Source organism: Engystomops pustulosus, chromosome 3 (genome assembly GCF_040894005.1).
Source record: "Engystomops pustulosus chromosome 3, aEngPut4.maternal, whole genome shotgun sequence".
In the NCBI taxonomy this organism is placed as follows: Eukaryota; Metazoa; Chordata; class Amphibia; order Anura; family Leptodactylidae; genus Engystomops; species Engystomops pustulosus.
Window position 1 is genome coordinate 224095123 of NC_092413.1, and position 14571 is coordinate 224109693.

Consider the following 14571-nt stretch of genomic DNA (forward strand, 5'->3'; position numbering starts at 1 on the left):
CTGTATGTACTGTATATGTCCCCTGCTCCTCCATCTGATGGAAGCTGCCGGGCTGTCACCATATACATCCTGTATGTACTGTACATGTCCCCTGCTCCTCCATGTGATGGAATCTGCCAAGCTGTCACCATATACATCCTGTATGTACTGTACATGTCCCCTGCTCCTCCATGTGATGGAAGCTGCCGGGCTGTCACCATATACATCCCACTCCCAGTAGCCGTCAGGAGGTGCTGCTCACAACAACCAAGAGATGCCTTCACATCTATGAGGTACTGAATTACTGCCAATCCCGGTGCCAATGCCCGTCTGGTTAGTGGATTTGTTTATTTTAGGGGGTTTATGCCCTGGAATGCTCTTTGGTTGATATTGGTGATAGTCCAAGATAAGACTGGAGTACGAGAAGTTACGTCACTGGAGATTCATCAAGTCCCCGGCCTCTTATACAGATGGATCACAGCAGGTGGTCGACCATTGACAAATTCAGAAGGTATTGAGAGGCCTGCAGCAAACTCCAGTATCTCCAGGCCTTCTCCCCTCGTTGTTATGGTCCTTCAATCCAGACCATGAATGATGGACCCTTTCCTCTTACATTCCTGTCCATATGTAAAAAGCCATTGCAGAGCCAGGGACTCCCACTGCCAAGACCACCACCTCCAGGGCTAAGCTTGCAGGGGAGACCATTCTCTTCTTCTTGGGTTTCCCTTCAGTTAGTCCATTATGTGGTCATGGTAATGACTGGTGGTGGGGCAATTATTGAAATGTGTCGTTAATCAAACTTAAGAATATGAGAAGAACATTCTGGACCAAGTCCATTTTATTAGAGAGGGTGGTGACCCTAACCGTCTTACTTCCTTTACTAAAAGGGGAGGTCACTAGATTAAGTCCATTTCCATTACTATATAGGGAGGTCACCGGATGAGTCCAATGACTGTACCGGGAGGTCAATGTCAAATCTATAAGCATCACTATGTGGACAGGCTGCCCTTCATGTATAGGGAGGTCATTGGAGCAGTCCATTACAGTGTGTGGGGGGAGCACTGTATTTGGACAAGTCGGTGTTTCGATTAGTTGGTGCTGAATGACATCTATAGCTGAATCTGAAAAGCAAAAAGAGAAAACGAGAGCTCCGTTACTGAGGAGGGATAGTACACGGCACGTCTCCCCCATGTGACAGCATCAGTTCTGACCCAGAATCCCCAGGACACGTGTTACACAGGAACCTACACACTTTCTGCCTTCTGTCTGGAAAGTTCTAGAACTATGGGGCAGATTTACTTACCAGGTCTTGTTGCGATCTTCCAATGCGTTGTCCAACGAGGATTCGGGTCCTGGCCGATTCAATACGATGTGTCAGAGTTCCTTCCTGTGTTGCTGCCGCGCCGAGGTCCGCTGGAGTTCACCTTCTTCCCGATGCATTTGAGTGCTGATCTTGCGACACAAAACCATTTTTTTTATTCCGCGGTTTGTCCGGATCTATCGGGTTGTCTGAAAGCCACGCCTCCCAATTTCTGTCGCGTGCAAGCCGGTGCCACTGCACCAAAATCCCGGGGCAATTTGGCGCAAAACAGAAATATTCGAGGAACCCGACGAAAGTGCATCTGATCGACCCTTAGTAAATGAGCCCCAATATGTCACTACTTGTTTATAGATATAGTGGCGAGTATATAATATCCCACTCATCCTCATATAACGCCCCGCGGACATACAGCCCCTCATCTCCTCATGTAACACTATGGGGGCAGATTTATCAAGCTGTCTCGAGGTCAGAATATTCTCAGTTGCCCATGACAACCAACCACAGCTCCCTGTGAAAATATTCATGAGCACTGGTAAATTAAAAGCTGAGCCGTGATTGGTAGCACAGTCTTACCAGCGCCATTCGGCAGCCAGTGCCAGAAGCAGGACATAATTCTACGTCACTATGCGGCAAGTCCCTTAAAGGAATTCTACCACCAAATACACCTACTTGCGAGCCTGCTGTGCCAAACCCCGAGACATATCTTGAATAGAGTTTCGAAAGAGTTTTAAAATATGCTAATTAGCAACGGCTGCTCCCGTGTATGTCACACATGTGGTTCGACGCTCTTTTAGCTGTTAATTATGCACGCCTAACATAGCTATCCACTCCCACCACCCGGTGACCTCACCTGGCTCTCAGACGCGCACTCGCACTTATGAGACTTCCCGAGAGGTGCGTCCATTGTTACTCAGTGATACCAACCTGTCTGTCTCTGACCAGAGTCAGTCTTCTACGAAGAAGTACATGATGGGGCAGGTTAGTGAGCTGCTACTAAAATATCATGTCTGATGAAGAGACCAAAGAAGTCTTGGGAACTTGCCCTTGATATCACTTTTAAAACTGGATCATGACAACTCAATGGGGCTCATTTACTAAGGGTCCGAACGCCGCACTTTCGTCGGGTCTCCCGAATATTTCTGTTTTGCGCCGAATTGCCCCAGGATTTTGGCGCACGTGATCGGATTGGGCGTGGCCGTCGGACAACCCGATGGATTCGGAAAAACTGTGGAATTTAATAAACGATTTGTGTCGCAAGATAAATCACTCACATGCACCAGGAAGAAGAAGGTGAACTCCGGCGGACCTTGGGGCAGAAGCGATGGATGCAGGAACTTGGGCGCACGATCTTAGTGAATCCCGGCAGACCCAAATCCTCGTCAGATCGCGCCGCAGGATCGCGACTGGACCGGCTAAGTAAATGTGGCCCATTGTCTTTTGATGGTGGCGGTGCAGGTCCTGAGTCTTTTAGCGCGGGATCAGACCCAGGTCTCTGGATGTCATAGCAGCCACAGCTCCTAGCCGAAAGGTAGCGCTACGCAGTGAAGAAAGGAGACAACACTTTATCGACCACCGGGTGTAAAAGGGTTACACAGAGATGCTGGATCTAATCCGACCCCGTACAGCTCTTACCCCTGTAACTGGGTCTCTTATAGATGCACCAGTTACAATGGAAAACTCGTAAAGGAAAAAAAAAAACTAAAAAAAAAAAAAGAAAAAGCATTCCCCAAAATTAAAGTAAGGGTGATCTGAAGTGAGTGGAGAATAGCAGTGATTCTGCGCTGGTTCTGGGGACTGTAGGTGACCTCTACTCTTACCGTGCCATACCTATGGTATTGTCAGCTGTGCACAGATGGTTGTCCAGATCTATTCCAGGATCTACAAGTGACAATCACGTTGGAGAGTTTCTACAGAAGAAGAAATAGAGCGTTAGCCTCCTCCTGACGGGTCCTCGAGCATTGCCGGCAGCGGTGGGATTGTCACCTACACGAGAAGTAGTCCTTTATCATCTGCTCTCGGATGTCATGTGCGTTGCCAGCAGCCGGTGGGTCACGTGTGGCTCCCGGCTTCCCCTCCCAGGGCTCCTTGGTTTGGGTTGAGATGTTGTGGAGGATGGCGAGGTTGTGTAGGATGCAGCAGGCCACTATGATGTCAGAGACCTTAGTGGGATCATACTGTAACCCTCCGCCCGACTTGTCCAAGCACTTGAAACGAGTTTTCAGCATCTTAAATGTTTTGTCGATAACGGCCCGAGTGCTGGCGTGGGCCTGGTTATACGAGAGCTCAGCGGGGGTCTTGGGTTCTGGTGCTGGGGTCATTAGCCAAGGGCGGCAAGCATATCCCGACCCCCCTGCAGACAATACAGACAAGCTTCATATAATAAACACTAATAAGCATGTAATAAAACACAATACATCGGGTGTATTCACTAACTATCTACTAACCTTTCCATCTGTCCCCCTCCACAATAGCAGCACCCTCCTCTCCTCTCCTAAAAACATTTCTGTATTGTTGGGAGGAACCTGCCGTTTACAACTAATAAAGTCCTAGTAAGGCATAAGGAGATCATATGTTGCCCCTGCTCGGGAGCAGTGAAGTGAAAACTTGGTCTATGGACTATGGCTCACTTGGCACAAACTTTCTTAAAAGGAAAGTGATCCAATTTCAATCCTCTAGGGATGTTAACACAATGAAGATCATATCATAAGATTTAATGCGTACTTTGCAGTTTAGTCAGTTTTATTGCTGTTTTTGGTCCTATCACTACCTAGACAAGTCAGTTTAAGATTTCAGATTGTGAGCCGAGACTCTCTAAGCAGACACTTCATGATCCCTCTGTCCTATGAAATGCTGAGTGCTATCAAATGTGCTTAGATTATCAGGGTACAGGCTTATATACACTTTCATTTAGTTTCTGAAAATTCTACTAGTAGAAAAAGAGAGATGAGACAAATCAGAGATGATGAGATCCATGAGATGCCTATTACACACAATGACTTTCTCAGCTCCCCTAATCAATAAAGCATGGAGTCTGCTCTGCTTATCTGTCTGCAGCTTGTAGAGTAGGTCTCTGCACGCTGCTGCTTGCAAACAGGAAGTGCCTGTGTCTGATATTGTAATGCATGGATAAGAGGCAGAGAGCACTTCAGTGTGCAGACAAGAGAAGCTATTCATGACTATTCACCATAGTCAGAAGATTTACAGTTCGATCCAGGGGCAACCAAAATTGTAAACACCAGGACTGATTGGAATTATATCTGTGCAATGCTGTGTTTTTTTTAATAATCGTGAATTAGAGAATGCGTTATTTTATCATCCTGAGTACATTTAAGAATCTTGTCTTTGTGGGAATATCCCTTCACCCTATGGTTTGGGGCAGAACATATATTCTCAAAGATCATCCTGTTAACATAAACCATGAGATCCCAATTAACCAAATCAACGAACTAGGAAGATGCACCTACCTAACAGCCACCCACCACCAAGTCGGCCACTCTCAAACCCCTCGTACACTGAAGACTGACGCAGGATAGAGGAATTCTGAGAGCTTCCAGGAAAAGCCGAGAACAAACTGAGAATCTTACAGTTACTGTCAACAATCATCTGCACATTGACCGAGTGGAAGCCTTCCTTATTCCTGTAGATTTCCTCTCGTTCATGGGGAGCGGACAACGCTATGTGAATACAATCTAAGACCCCCAAGACATTTGGGATCCCTGCCACAGAGTAAAAGCCATTTTTCAATTGATGCCACTCTTCTTTGTTGCTGGGAAAGCCGATAAAAGTGTGGACGTGCTTCTTCAAGGCCTGGATCACCGGCACTAGGAATCGAGAGAATGTGGACTGAGAGACCCCTCCAATGGCAGACGCTTTGGTCTGAAAGGATCCAGTGGAAAAGAAGTGCAGACAGTTCAAGAGTTTCACAATCCCGGGGATGGCGTGGCTCCTCTGTGTCAGCGGGTCAATGTCTACACGGATAAGCTCGTATAAGTCTACGATGGTGCGTTTTGTAAGCCGGAACCTTTCTACCACCTCTTCGTCCGTCAATCCTTCCATTCCTGTGCGTTCTCGGAAGATGCGTGGCCTCCGGATGCCGAGCACTTGTGGTTTCTGTGATTGCTTTGGTTTTGGTTGAGGCTTCAGTGAGGAGGGAGATGGTCTGAGGTGTCGTCTCTGTTTTGGATTCAGCTTCTCTTGTTTCTCATCTTCCTCAACCTGTAGCAAGTAAAGCATAACGGGAGCAAACGCCTCCATACCGGCAGCAACATCAAGTTATGGATGGGATTGTGATAACCAATGTCTCGGCTGCTTGGGTGGAGGGGCCTCAGTAATTCAGCATTATTGCCTCCATGTCACTCCACGACTCAGACACCTCCTTACAGCCAATAACATGCCGGAAAGCAGAGACAGTGCGAGTCTATGTACTGGAGGTATCTCCACTAGGACAAGATATATCAGCTCTCACCGATGGTCACTCGATAAAGACCCTCAACCACCCACAGGTCTGTAGAAAAGAGGACATTTTTATTAGGTGGTTAATATCATGGGGTGACAAGGATAGAAAGTCAAACTTTACAATGTAATTCACTTAAAGTTTTACATGCAGTGCAATAGAACAGTATTACCTGCGACCGGGAGAGGCGAGACCTGAGCGCTGAGACCTGTCCCTGGGCAGACACCTACAAGTCACACACTAGGTGGAGGGTAAGTTGGAGAACAATATTAGGGCACTCCCACAAGATGCATTGCAGCTTATTTACTAAGGGTCTAGCAGACGCATTTCTGTCACATTTTCAGGGATCGCGCTGCGGGGACATAATATGAGAGAGAGCTGTTGGAGATTCAATATGAGGGGGAGCTGCTGGGGACACAATATGAGGGAGAGCTGCTGGGGGCACAATATGAGGGAGAGCTGCTGGGGGCACAATATGAGAAAGAGCTGACGTGGGCACAATATGAGGGAGAGCTGCTGGGGGACATAATATGAGGGAGAGCTGCTGGGGGCACAATATGAGGGAGAGCTGCTGTGGGCACAATATAAGGGAGAGTTGCTGGGGGCACAATATGAGGGAGAGCTGCTGGGGGGCACAATATGAGGGAGAGAAGCTGGGGGACACAATATGAGGGAGAGAAGCTGGGGGACACAATATGAGGGAGAGCTGCTAGATGGGGAAAAATATGAGGGGGAGCTGCTGGGGGGGTCACAATATGAGGGAGAGCTGCTGGGGTTGTCACAATATGAGGGAGAGCTGCTGGGGGCACAATATGAGGGAGAGCTGATGGGGGGCACAATATGAGGAAGATCTGCTGGGGGCACAATATGAGGGAAAACTGCTGGGGGGGTCACAATATGAGGGAGAGCTGCATTGGGGGAACAATATGAGGGAAAACTGCAGGGGGGCACAATATGAGGGAGAGCTGCTGGGAGGTCACAATATGAGGGGGAGCTGCAGGGGGGGGGCTACAATATGAGGGAGAGCTGCTGGGGACAAAATATGAGGGAGAGCTGCTGGGGGGGGCACAATATGAGGGAGAGCTGCTGGGGGCACAATATGAGAGAGAGCTGCTGTGGGCACAATATGAGGGAGAGCTGCTGGGGACACAATATGAGGAAGAGCTGCTGGGGGGGTCACAATATGAGGGAGAGCTGCTGGGGGGGTCACAATATGAGGGAGAGCTGCTGGGGTTGTCACAATATGAGGGAGAGCTGCTGGGGTTGTCACAATATGAGGGAGAGCTGCTGGGGGGGTCACAATATGAGGGAGAGCTGCTGGGGGGGCACAACATGAGGGAGAGCTGCTGGGGGGGCACAACATGAGGGAGAGCTGCTGGGGGGGCACAACATGAGGGAGAGCTGCTGGGGGGGCACAACATGAGGGAGAGCTGCTGGGGGCACAATATGAGGGAGAGCTGCTGGGGGCACAACATGAGGGAGAGCTGCTGGGGGGCACAATATGAGGGAGAGATGCTGGGGGCACATCAAGAGGAAGAGCTGCTGGGGGCACAATATGAGGAAAAACTGCTGGGGATAAAATATGAAGGGGAGCTGCTGGGGGGGCACAATATGAGGGGGAGATGTTGGGGGCACAATATGAGGGAGAGCTGCTGGGGGGTCACAATATGAGGGAGAGCTGCTTGGGGGGAACAATATGAGGGAGAACTGCAGGGGGCACAATATGAGGAAGAGCTGTGGGGGGGCACAATATAAGGGAAAGCTGCTGGGGGTCACAATATGAGGGGGAGCTGCTGGGAGGGACAAAATGAGGGAGAGCTGCTGGCAGGGTCACAATATGAGGGAGAGCTGCTGGGGGCACAATATGAGGGAGAGCTGCTGGGGGCACAATATGAGGGAGAACTGCAGGGGGCACAATATGAGGAAGAGCTGTGGGGGGCACAATATAAGGGAAAGCTGCTGGGGGTCACAATATGAGGGGGAGCTGCTGGGAGGGACAAAATGAGGGAGAGCTGCTGGCAGGGTCACAATATGAGGGAGAGCTGCTGGGGGCACAATTTGAGGGAGAGCTGCTGGGGGCACAATATGAGGGAGAGCTGCTGGGGGCACAATATGAGGGAGAGCTGCTGGGGGCACAATATGAGGGAGAGCTGCTGGGGGCACAATATGAGGGAGAGCTGCTGGGGTCACAATATGAGGGAGAGCTGCTAAGGGCACAATATGAGGGAGAGCTGCTTGGGGGGCACAATATGAGGGAGAACTTCTAGGCAGCACTATATGAGGGGGAGCTGCTGGGGACAAAATATGAGGGAGAGCTTCTAGGGGGGGCATAATATGAGGGGGAGCTGCTGGGGACACAATATGAACGAGAGCTGCTGGGGGGACACACTATGAGGGAGAGCTGCTGGGGGGCACAATATGAGGGAGAGCTGCAGGGAGCACATTATGAGGGAGAGCTGCTGAAGGACACAATATGAGGGAGAGCTGCTGGGGGGACACAATATGAGGGAGAGCTGCTGGGGGGACACAATATGAGGGAGAGCTGCTGGGGGGACACACTATGAGGGAGAGCTGCTGGGGGGACACAATATGAACGAGAGCTGCAGGGGGGCACAATATGGGCGAGAGCTGCAGGGAGCACAATATGAGGGAGAGCTGCTGGGGTGGACACAATATGAGGGGAAGCTGCTGGGGGACACAATATGAGGGAGAGCTGCTGAGGGGACACACTATGAGGGAGAGCTGCTGAGGGGACACACTATGAGGGAGAGCTGCTGGGGCGGACACAATATGAGGGGAAGCTGCTGGGGGACACAATATGAGGGAGAGCTGCTGGGGGGACACACTATGAGGGAGAGCTGCTGGGGGGACACAATATGAGGGAGAGCTGCTGGGGGGACACAATATGAGTAGGAGGTGCTGGGGGGACACAATATGAGGGGGAGCTGCTGGGGAACACAATATGAGGGAGAGCTGCTGGGGGGCACAATATGAGGGGGAGCTGCTGGGGGCACAATATGAGGGTATGAGGGAGAGCTGCTGGGGGGCACAATATGAGGGAGAGCCTCTGGGGAGGGCACAATATGAGGGAGAGCTGCTGGGGTGGACACAATATGAGGGAGAGCTGCTGGGGGGACACAATATGAGGGAGAGCTGCTGGGGGGACACAATATGAGGGAGAGCTGCTGGGGGGACACATTATGAGGGAGAGCTGCTGGAGGGACACAATATGAGGGAGAGCTGCTGGGGGACACAATTTGAGGGAGAGCTGCTGGGGGAACAATATGAGGGAGAGATGCTGGGAGAACCATATGAGGGAGAGCTGCTGGGACACAATATGAGGGAGAGCTGCTGGGGCACAATATGAGGGAGAGCTGCTGGGGCACAATATGAGGGAGAGCTGCTGGGGCACAATATGAGGGAGAGCTGCTGGGTCACAATATGAGGGAGAGCTGCTGGGGCACAATATGAGGGAGAGCTGCTGGGGCACAATATGAGGGACAGCTGCTGGGGCACAATATGAGGGACAGCTGCTGGGGCACAATATGAGGGACAGCTGCTGGGGCACAATATGTGGGAGAGCTGCTGGGAGAACCATATGAGGGAGAGCTGCTGTGGGGACACAATTTGATGGAGAGCTGATGGGGACACAATATGAGGGGGAGCTGCTGGGGACACAATATGAGGGGGAGCTGCTGGGGGACACAATTTGAGGGAGAGCTGCTGGGGGAACAATATGAGGGAGAGATGCTGGGGGGCACAATATGAGGGAGAGCTGCTGGGGGGACAAAATATGAGGGAGAGCTGCAGGGGGGCACAATTTGAGGGAGAGATGCTGGGGGACACAATATGAGGGAGAGCTGCTGGCGGGGACACAATATGAGGAAGAGATGCTGGGGGACACAATATGAGGGAGAGCTGCTGGGGGACACATAATGAGGGAGAGCTGCTGGGAGAACCATATGAGGGAGAGCTGCTGTGGGGACACAATTTGATGGAGAGCTGATGGGCACACAATATGAGGGAGAGCTGCTGGGGTGGACACAATATGAGGGAGAGCTGCTGGGGTGGACACAATATGAGGGAGAGCTGCTGGGGTGGACACAATATGAGGGAGAGCTGCTGGGGGGACACAATATGAGGGGGAGCTGCTGGGGACACAATATGAGGGGGAGCTGCTGGGGGACACAATTTGAGGGAGAGCTGCTGGGGGAACAATATGAGGGAGAGATGCTGGGGGGCACAATATGAGGGAGAGCTGCTGGGGGGACAAAATATGAGGGAGAGCTGCAGGGGGGCACAATTTGAGGGAGAGATGCTGGGGGACACAATATGAGGGAGAGCTGCTGGCGGGGACACAATATGAGGAAGAGATGCTGGGGGACACAATATGAGGGAGAGCTGCTGGGGGACACATAATGAGGGAGAGCTGCTGGGGGGACACAATTTGATGGAGAGCTGATGGGGACAAAATATGAGGGGGAGCTGCTGTGCGGACACAATATGAGGGGGAGCTGCTGGGGCACAATATGAGGGAGAGCTTCTGGGGGACACAATTTGAGGGAGAGCTGCTGGGGGAACAATATGAGGGAGAGATGCTGGGGGGCACAATATGAGGGAGAGATGCTGGGGGGGGGCACAATATGAGGGAGAGCTGCTGGGGGGTCACAATATGAGGGAGAGCTGCTGGGGGGACAAAATATGAGGGAGAGCTTCTGGGGGACACAATTTGAGGGAGAGCTGCTGGGGGCACAATTTGAGGGAGAGATGCTGGCGGGGACACAATATGAGGAAGAGATGCTGGGGGACACAATATGAGGGAGAGCTGCTGGCGGGGACACAATATGAGGGAGAGCTGCTGGGGGACACAATATGAGGGGGAGCTGCTGGGGGACACAATTTGAGGGAGAGCTGCTGGGGGAACAATATGAGGGAGAGATGCTGGGGGGCACAATATGAGGGAGAGATGCTGGGGGACACAATATGAGGGGGAGCTGCTGGGGGACACAATTTGAGGGAGAGCTGCTGGGGGAACAATATGAGGGAGAGATGCTGGGGGGCACAATATGAGGGAGAGCTGCTGGGGGGACAAAATATGAGGGAGAGCTGCAGGGGGGCACAATTTGAGGGAGAGATGCTGGGGGACACAATATGAGGGAGAGCTGCTGGCGGGGACACAATATGAGGAAGAGATGCTGGGGGACACAGTATGAGGGAGAGCTGCTGGGGGACACATAATGAGGGAGAGCTGCTGGGAGAACCATATGAGGGAGAGCTGCTGGGGGGACACAATTTGATGGAGAGCTGATGGGGACAAAATATGAGGGGGAGCTGCTGTGGGGACACAATATGAAGGGGAGCTGCTGGGGCACAATATGAGGGAGAGCTTCTGGGGGACACAATTTGAGGGAGAGCTGCTGGGGGCACAATTTGAGGGAGAGATGCTGGGGGACACAATATGAGGGAGAGCTGCTGGCGGGGACACAATATGAGGAAGAGATGCTGGGGGACACAATATGAGGAAGAGATGCTGGGGGACACAATATGAGGGAGAGCTGCTGGCGGGGACACAATATGAGGGAGAGCTGCTGGGGGACACAATATGAGGGAGAGCTGCTGGGGGACACAATATGAGGGAGAGCTGCTGGGGGACACATAATGAGGGAGAGCTGCTGGGAGAACCATATGAGGGAGAGCTGCTGGGGGGAAACAATTTGATGGAGAGCTTCTGGGGGACACAATTTGAGGGAGAGCTGCTGGGGGAACAATATGAGGGAGAGATGCTGGGGGAACAATATGAGGGAGAGATGCTGGGGGAACAATATGAGGGAGAGCTGCTGGGGGGGCACAATATGAGGGAGAGCTGCTGGGGGCACAATATGAGGGAGAGATGCTGGGGGAACAATATGAGGGAGAGATGCTGGGGGAACAATATGAGGGAGAGATGCTGGGGGAACAATATGAGGGAGAGCTGCTGGGGGCACAATATGAGGGAGAGCTGCTGGGGGCACAATATGAGGGAGAGATGCTGGGGGAACAATATGAGGGAGAGCTGCTGGGGACACAATATGAGGGAGAGCTGCTGGGGGCACAATATGAGGGAGAGCTGCTGGGGGCACAATATGAGGGAGAGATGCTGGGGGAACAATATGAGGGAGAGCTGCTGGGGGACACAATATGAGGGAGAGCTGCTGGGGGACACAATATGAGGGAGAGCTGCTGGGGGACACATAATGAGGGAGAGCTGCTGGGAGAACCATATGAGGGAGAGCTGCTGGGGGGAAACAATTTGATGGAGAGCTTCTGGGGGACACAATTTGAGGGAGAGCTGCTGGGGGAACAATATGAGGGAGAGATGCTGGGGGAACAATATGAGGGAGAGATGCTGGGGGAACAATATGAGGGAGAGCTGCTGGGGGGGCACAATATGAGGGAGAGCTGCTGGGGGCACAATATGAGGGAGAGATGCTGGGGGAACAATATGAGGGAGAGATGCTGGGGGAACAATATGAGGGAGAGATGCTGGGGGAACAATATGAGGGAGAGCTGCTGGGGGCACAATATGAGGGAGAGCTGCTGGGGGCACAATATGATGGGGAGAATTATACTGTGAGTGGGAGGATTCAAGGGCGGGGCATGAGGCGGGGCTTTTCAGTCATGTGACTAGCCCCGCCTTCTGTATGTAAGTTGGGCCTGGAACACGTGAGTCGCACACATACCGTTATAGGGTCCATGGTCGGCGTGGTGTGATTGGTCATGAGCGGTGACCACCCTAGAATAGAGCAGGGGGGGTCCAACGGATTGGTGAATAAAATAGGATAGTGGAATGTGGGCGTGGTTAGTATGGAGGGGCGTGGCCTACTAAGGTGAGCATCACTTCAGTAAACTAGAGGTTTCCGTCGGCTCTGCGCGGTTGTAGGACATTACTGGAGCACGATTATGGTCCCAGCCCGCACCCTGCAGTCCCCGCTGCCTCCCACCATCCGTTACTCACAGTTAAGAGTGTGCACTCACCTCATCGAACAAAGACGGCCCGCTACTGCTCCGCGCATGCGCCCAGCACCTCAGCCGTGAGGGCGGCTAGTACGCGTGCGCAGGATCTGCGCATGACAAGGATGGAAAAGACTTGACGAAAAGCGCATGCGCAGTGATGTCTCCTCGTGTACGGGCGCGCGCGCGTGTGGTCCCGATCTCATCCTCGTTCCTGCCGTGTGCGCGCGCTTTCCCTCGTGGCCGCGCATCCGCACGTTACATGACTTGGCTGTGACGGTGAACATCGCCGCTCGTGCACATGGGAGAAAACTTTTTTTCATTTGGGGGATCCAATAAAGTAAAAAGTTCTCCATCATATACAGCAGGAAAACCTCACAACTTCCAGATACCTCCCTGAGCCCAAACTACCCCCTCCCACCCATATCCTAAGCTTATTCCCTCCATCTCACCCTCACATAGTGCCACCAAAGCTCCTCCTCATATTATCATATTGTCCCCCATAGCCCCCCGCATAGTGTGCCCCAGCAGCCCCCTCATATTATCCCCCATCACCCCCTCTGATAGTGTGCCCCCAGCAGCCCCCTCATATTATCCCCCATCACCCCCTCTGATAGTGTGCCCCCAGCAGCCCCCTCATATTATACCCAATCACCCCCTCTGATAGTGTGCCCCCAGCAGCCCCCTCATATTATCCCCAATCACCCCCTCTGATAGTGTGCCACCAGCAGCCCCCTCATATTATCCCCCTTTCGCCCCCTCTGATAGTGTGCCCCCAGCAGCCCCCCTAATATTATACCCCATCACCCCTCTGATAGTGTGCCCCCAGCAGCCTCCGCATATTATCCCCCATCGCCCCCTCTGATAGTGTGCCCCCAGCAGCCCCCTCATATTATCCCCCATCGCCCCCTCTGATAGTGTGCCCCCAGCAGCCCCCTCATAATATCCCCCATTGCCCCCTCTGATAGTGTGCCCCCAGCAGCCCCCCTCATATTATCCCCCATCGCCCCCTCTGATAGTGTGCCCCCAGCAGCCCCCTCATATTATCCCCCATCGCCCCCTCTGATAGTGTGCCCCCAGCAGCCCCCCTCATATTATCCCCCATCACCCCCTCTGATAGTGTACCCCCGGCAGCCCCCCACATATTATCCCCCATCGCCCCCTCTGATAGTGTGCCCCCAGCAACCCCCTCATATTATCCCCCATCGCTCCCTCTGATAGTGTGCCCCCAGCAGCGCCCCTCATATTATCCCCCATCACCCCCTCTGATGGTGTGCCCCCAGCAGCCCCCCACATATTATCCCCCATCACCCCCTCTGATAGTGTGCCCCCAGCAGCCCCCTCTTATTATCCCCCTTTCACCCCCTCTGATAGTGTGCCCCCAGCAGCCCCCTCATATTATCCCCCATTGCCCCCTCTGATAGTGTGCCCCCAGCAGCCCCCTCATATTATCCCCTATCGCCCCCTCTGATAGTGTGCCCCCAGCAGCCCCATCATATTATCCCCCATCGCCCCCTCTGATAGTGTGCCCCCAGCAGCCCCCCTCATATTATCCCCCATCATCCCCCTCTGATAGTGTGCCCCCAGCAACCCCCCTCATATTATCCCCCATCGCTCCCTCTGATAGTGTGCCCCCAGCAGCGCCCCTCATATTATCCCCCATCACCCCCTCTGATGGTGTGCCCCCAGCAGCCCCCCACATATTATCCCCCATCACCCCCTCTGATAGTGTGCCCCCAGCAGCCCCCTCATATTATCCCCCTTTCGCCCCCTCTGATAGTGTGCCCCCAGCAGCCCCCTCATATTATCCCCCATTGCCCCCTCTGAT

The 14571-nt window shown here is 52.8% G+C and overlaps 1 protein-coding gene across 5 annotated transcripts; it reads right to left on the reverse strand.

Moving 5' to 3' along the window:
* Positions 1-212: 212 nt before the first annotated feature.
* On the reverse strand, positions 213-12862 carry LOC140122741 (putative nuclease HARBI1). 5 transcript variants are annotated; one of them, XM_072143901.1, is made up of 6 exons: positions 12748-12862; positions 5926-5993; positions 4765-5804; positions 3288-3650; positions 3128-3207; positions 789-1100 (listed from the first exon to the last, which is right to left on the reverse strand). In XM_072143901.1, coding segments are annotated over exons 3-5 (1155 nt in total). In that variant the 5' UTR covers positions 5555-5804; positions 5926-5993; positions 12748-12862; the 3' UTR covers positions 789-1100; positions 3128-3205. The 5 variants fall into 5 exon arrangements, with proteins under 5 accessions (XP_072000005.1, XP_072000002.1, XP_072000001.1 ...); XM_072143900.1 differs by lacking the exon at positions 5926-5993 and having other exon boundaries at positions 12768-12852; XM_072143899.1 differs by lacking the exon at positions 5926-5993 and having other exon boundaries at positions 12748-12845.
* Positions 12863-14571: the final 1709 nt, after the last annotated feature.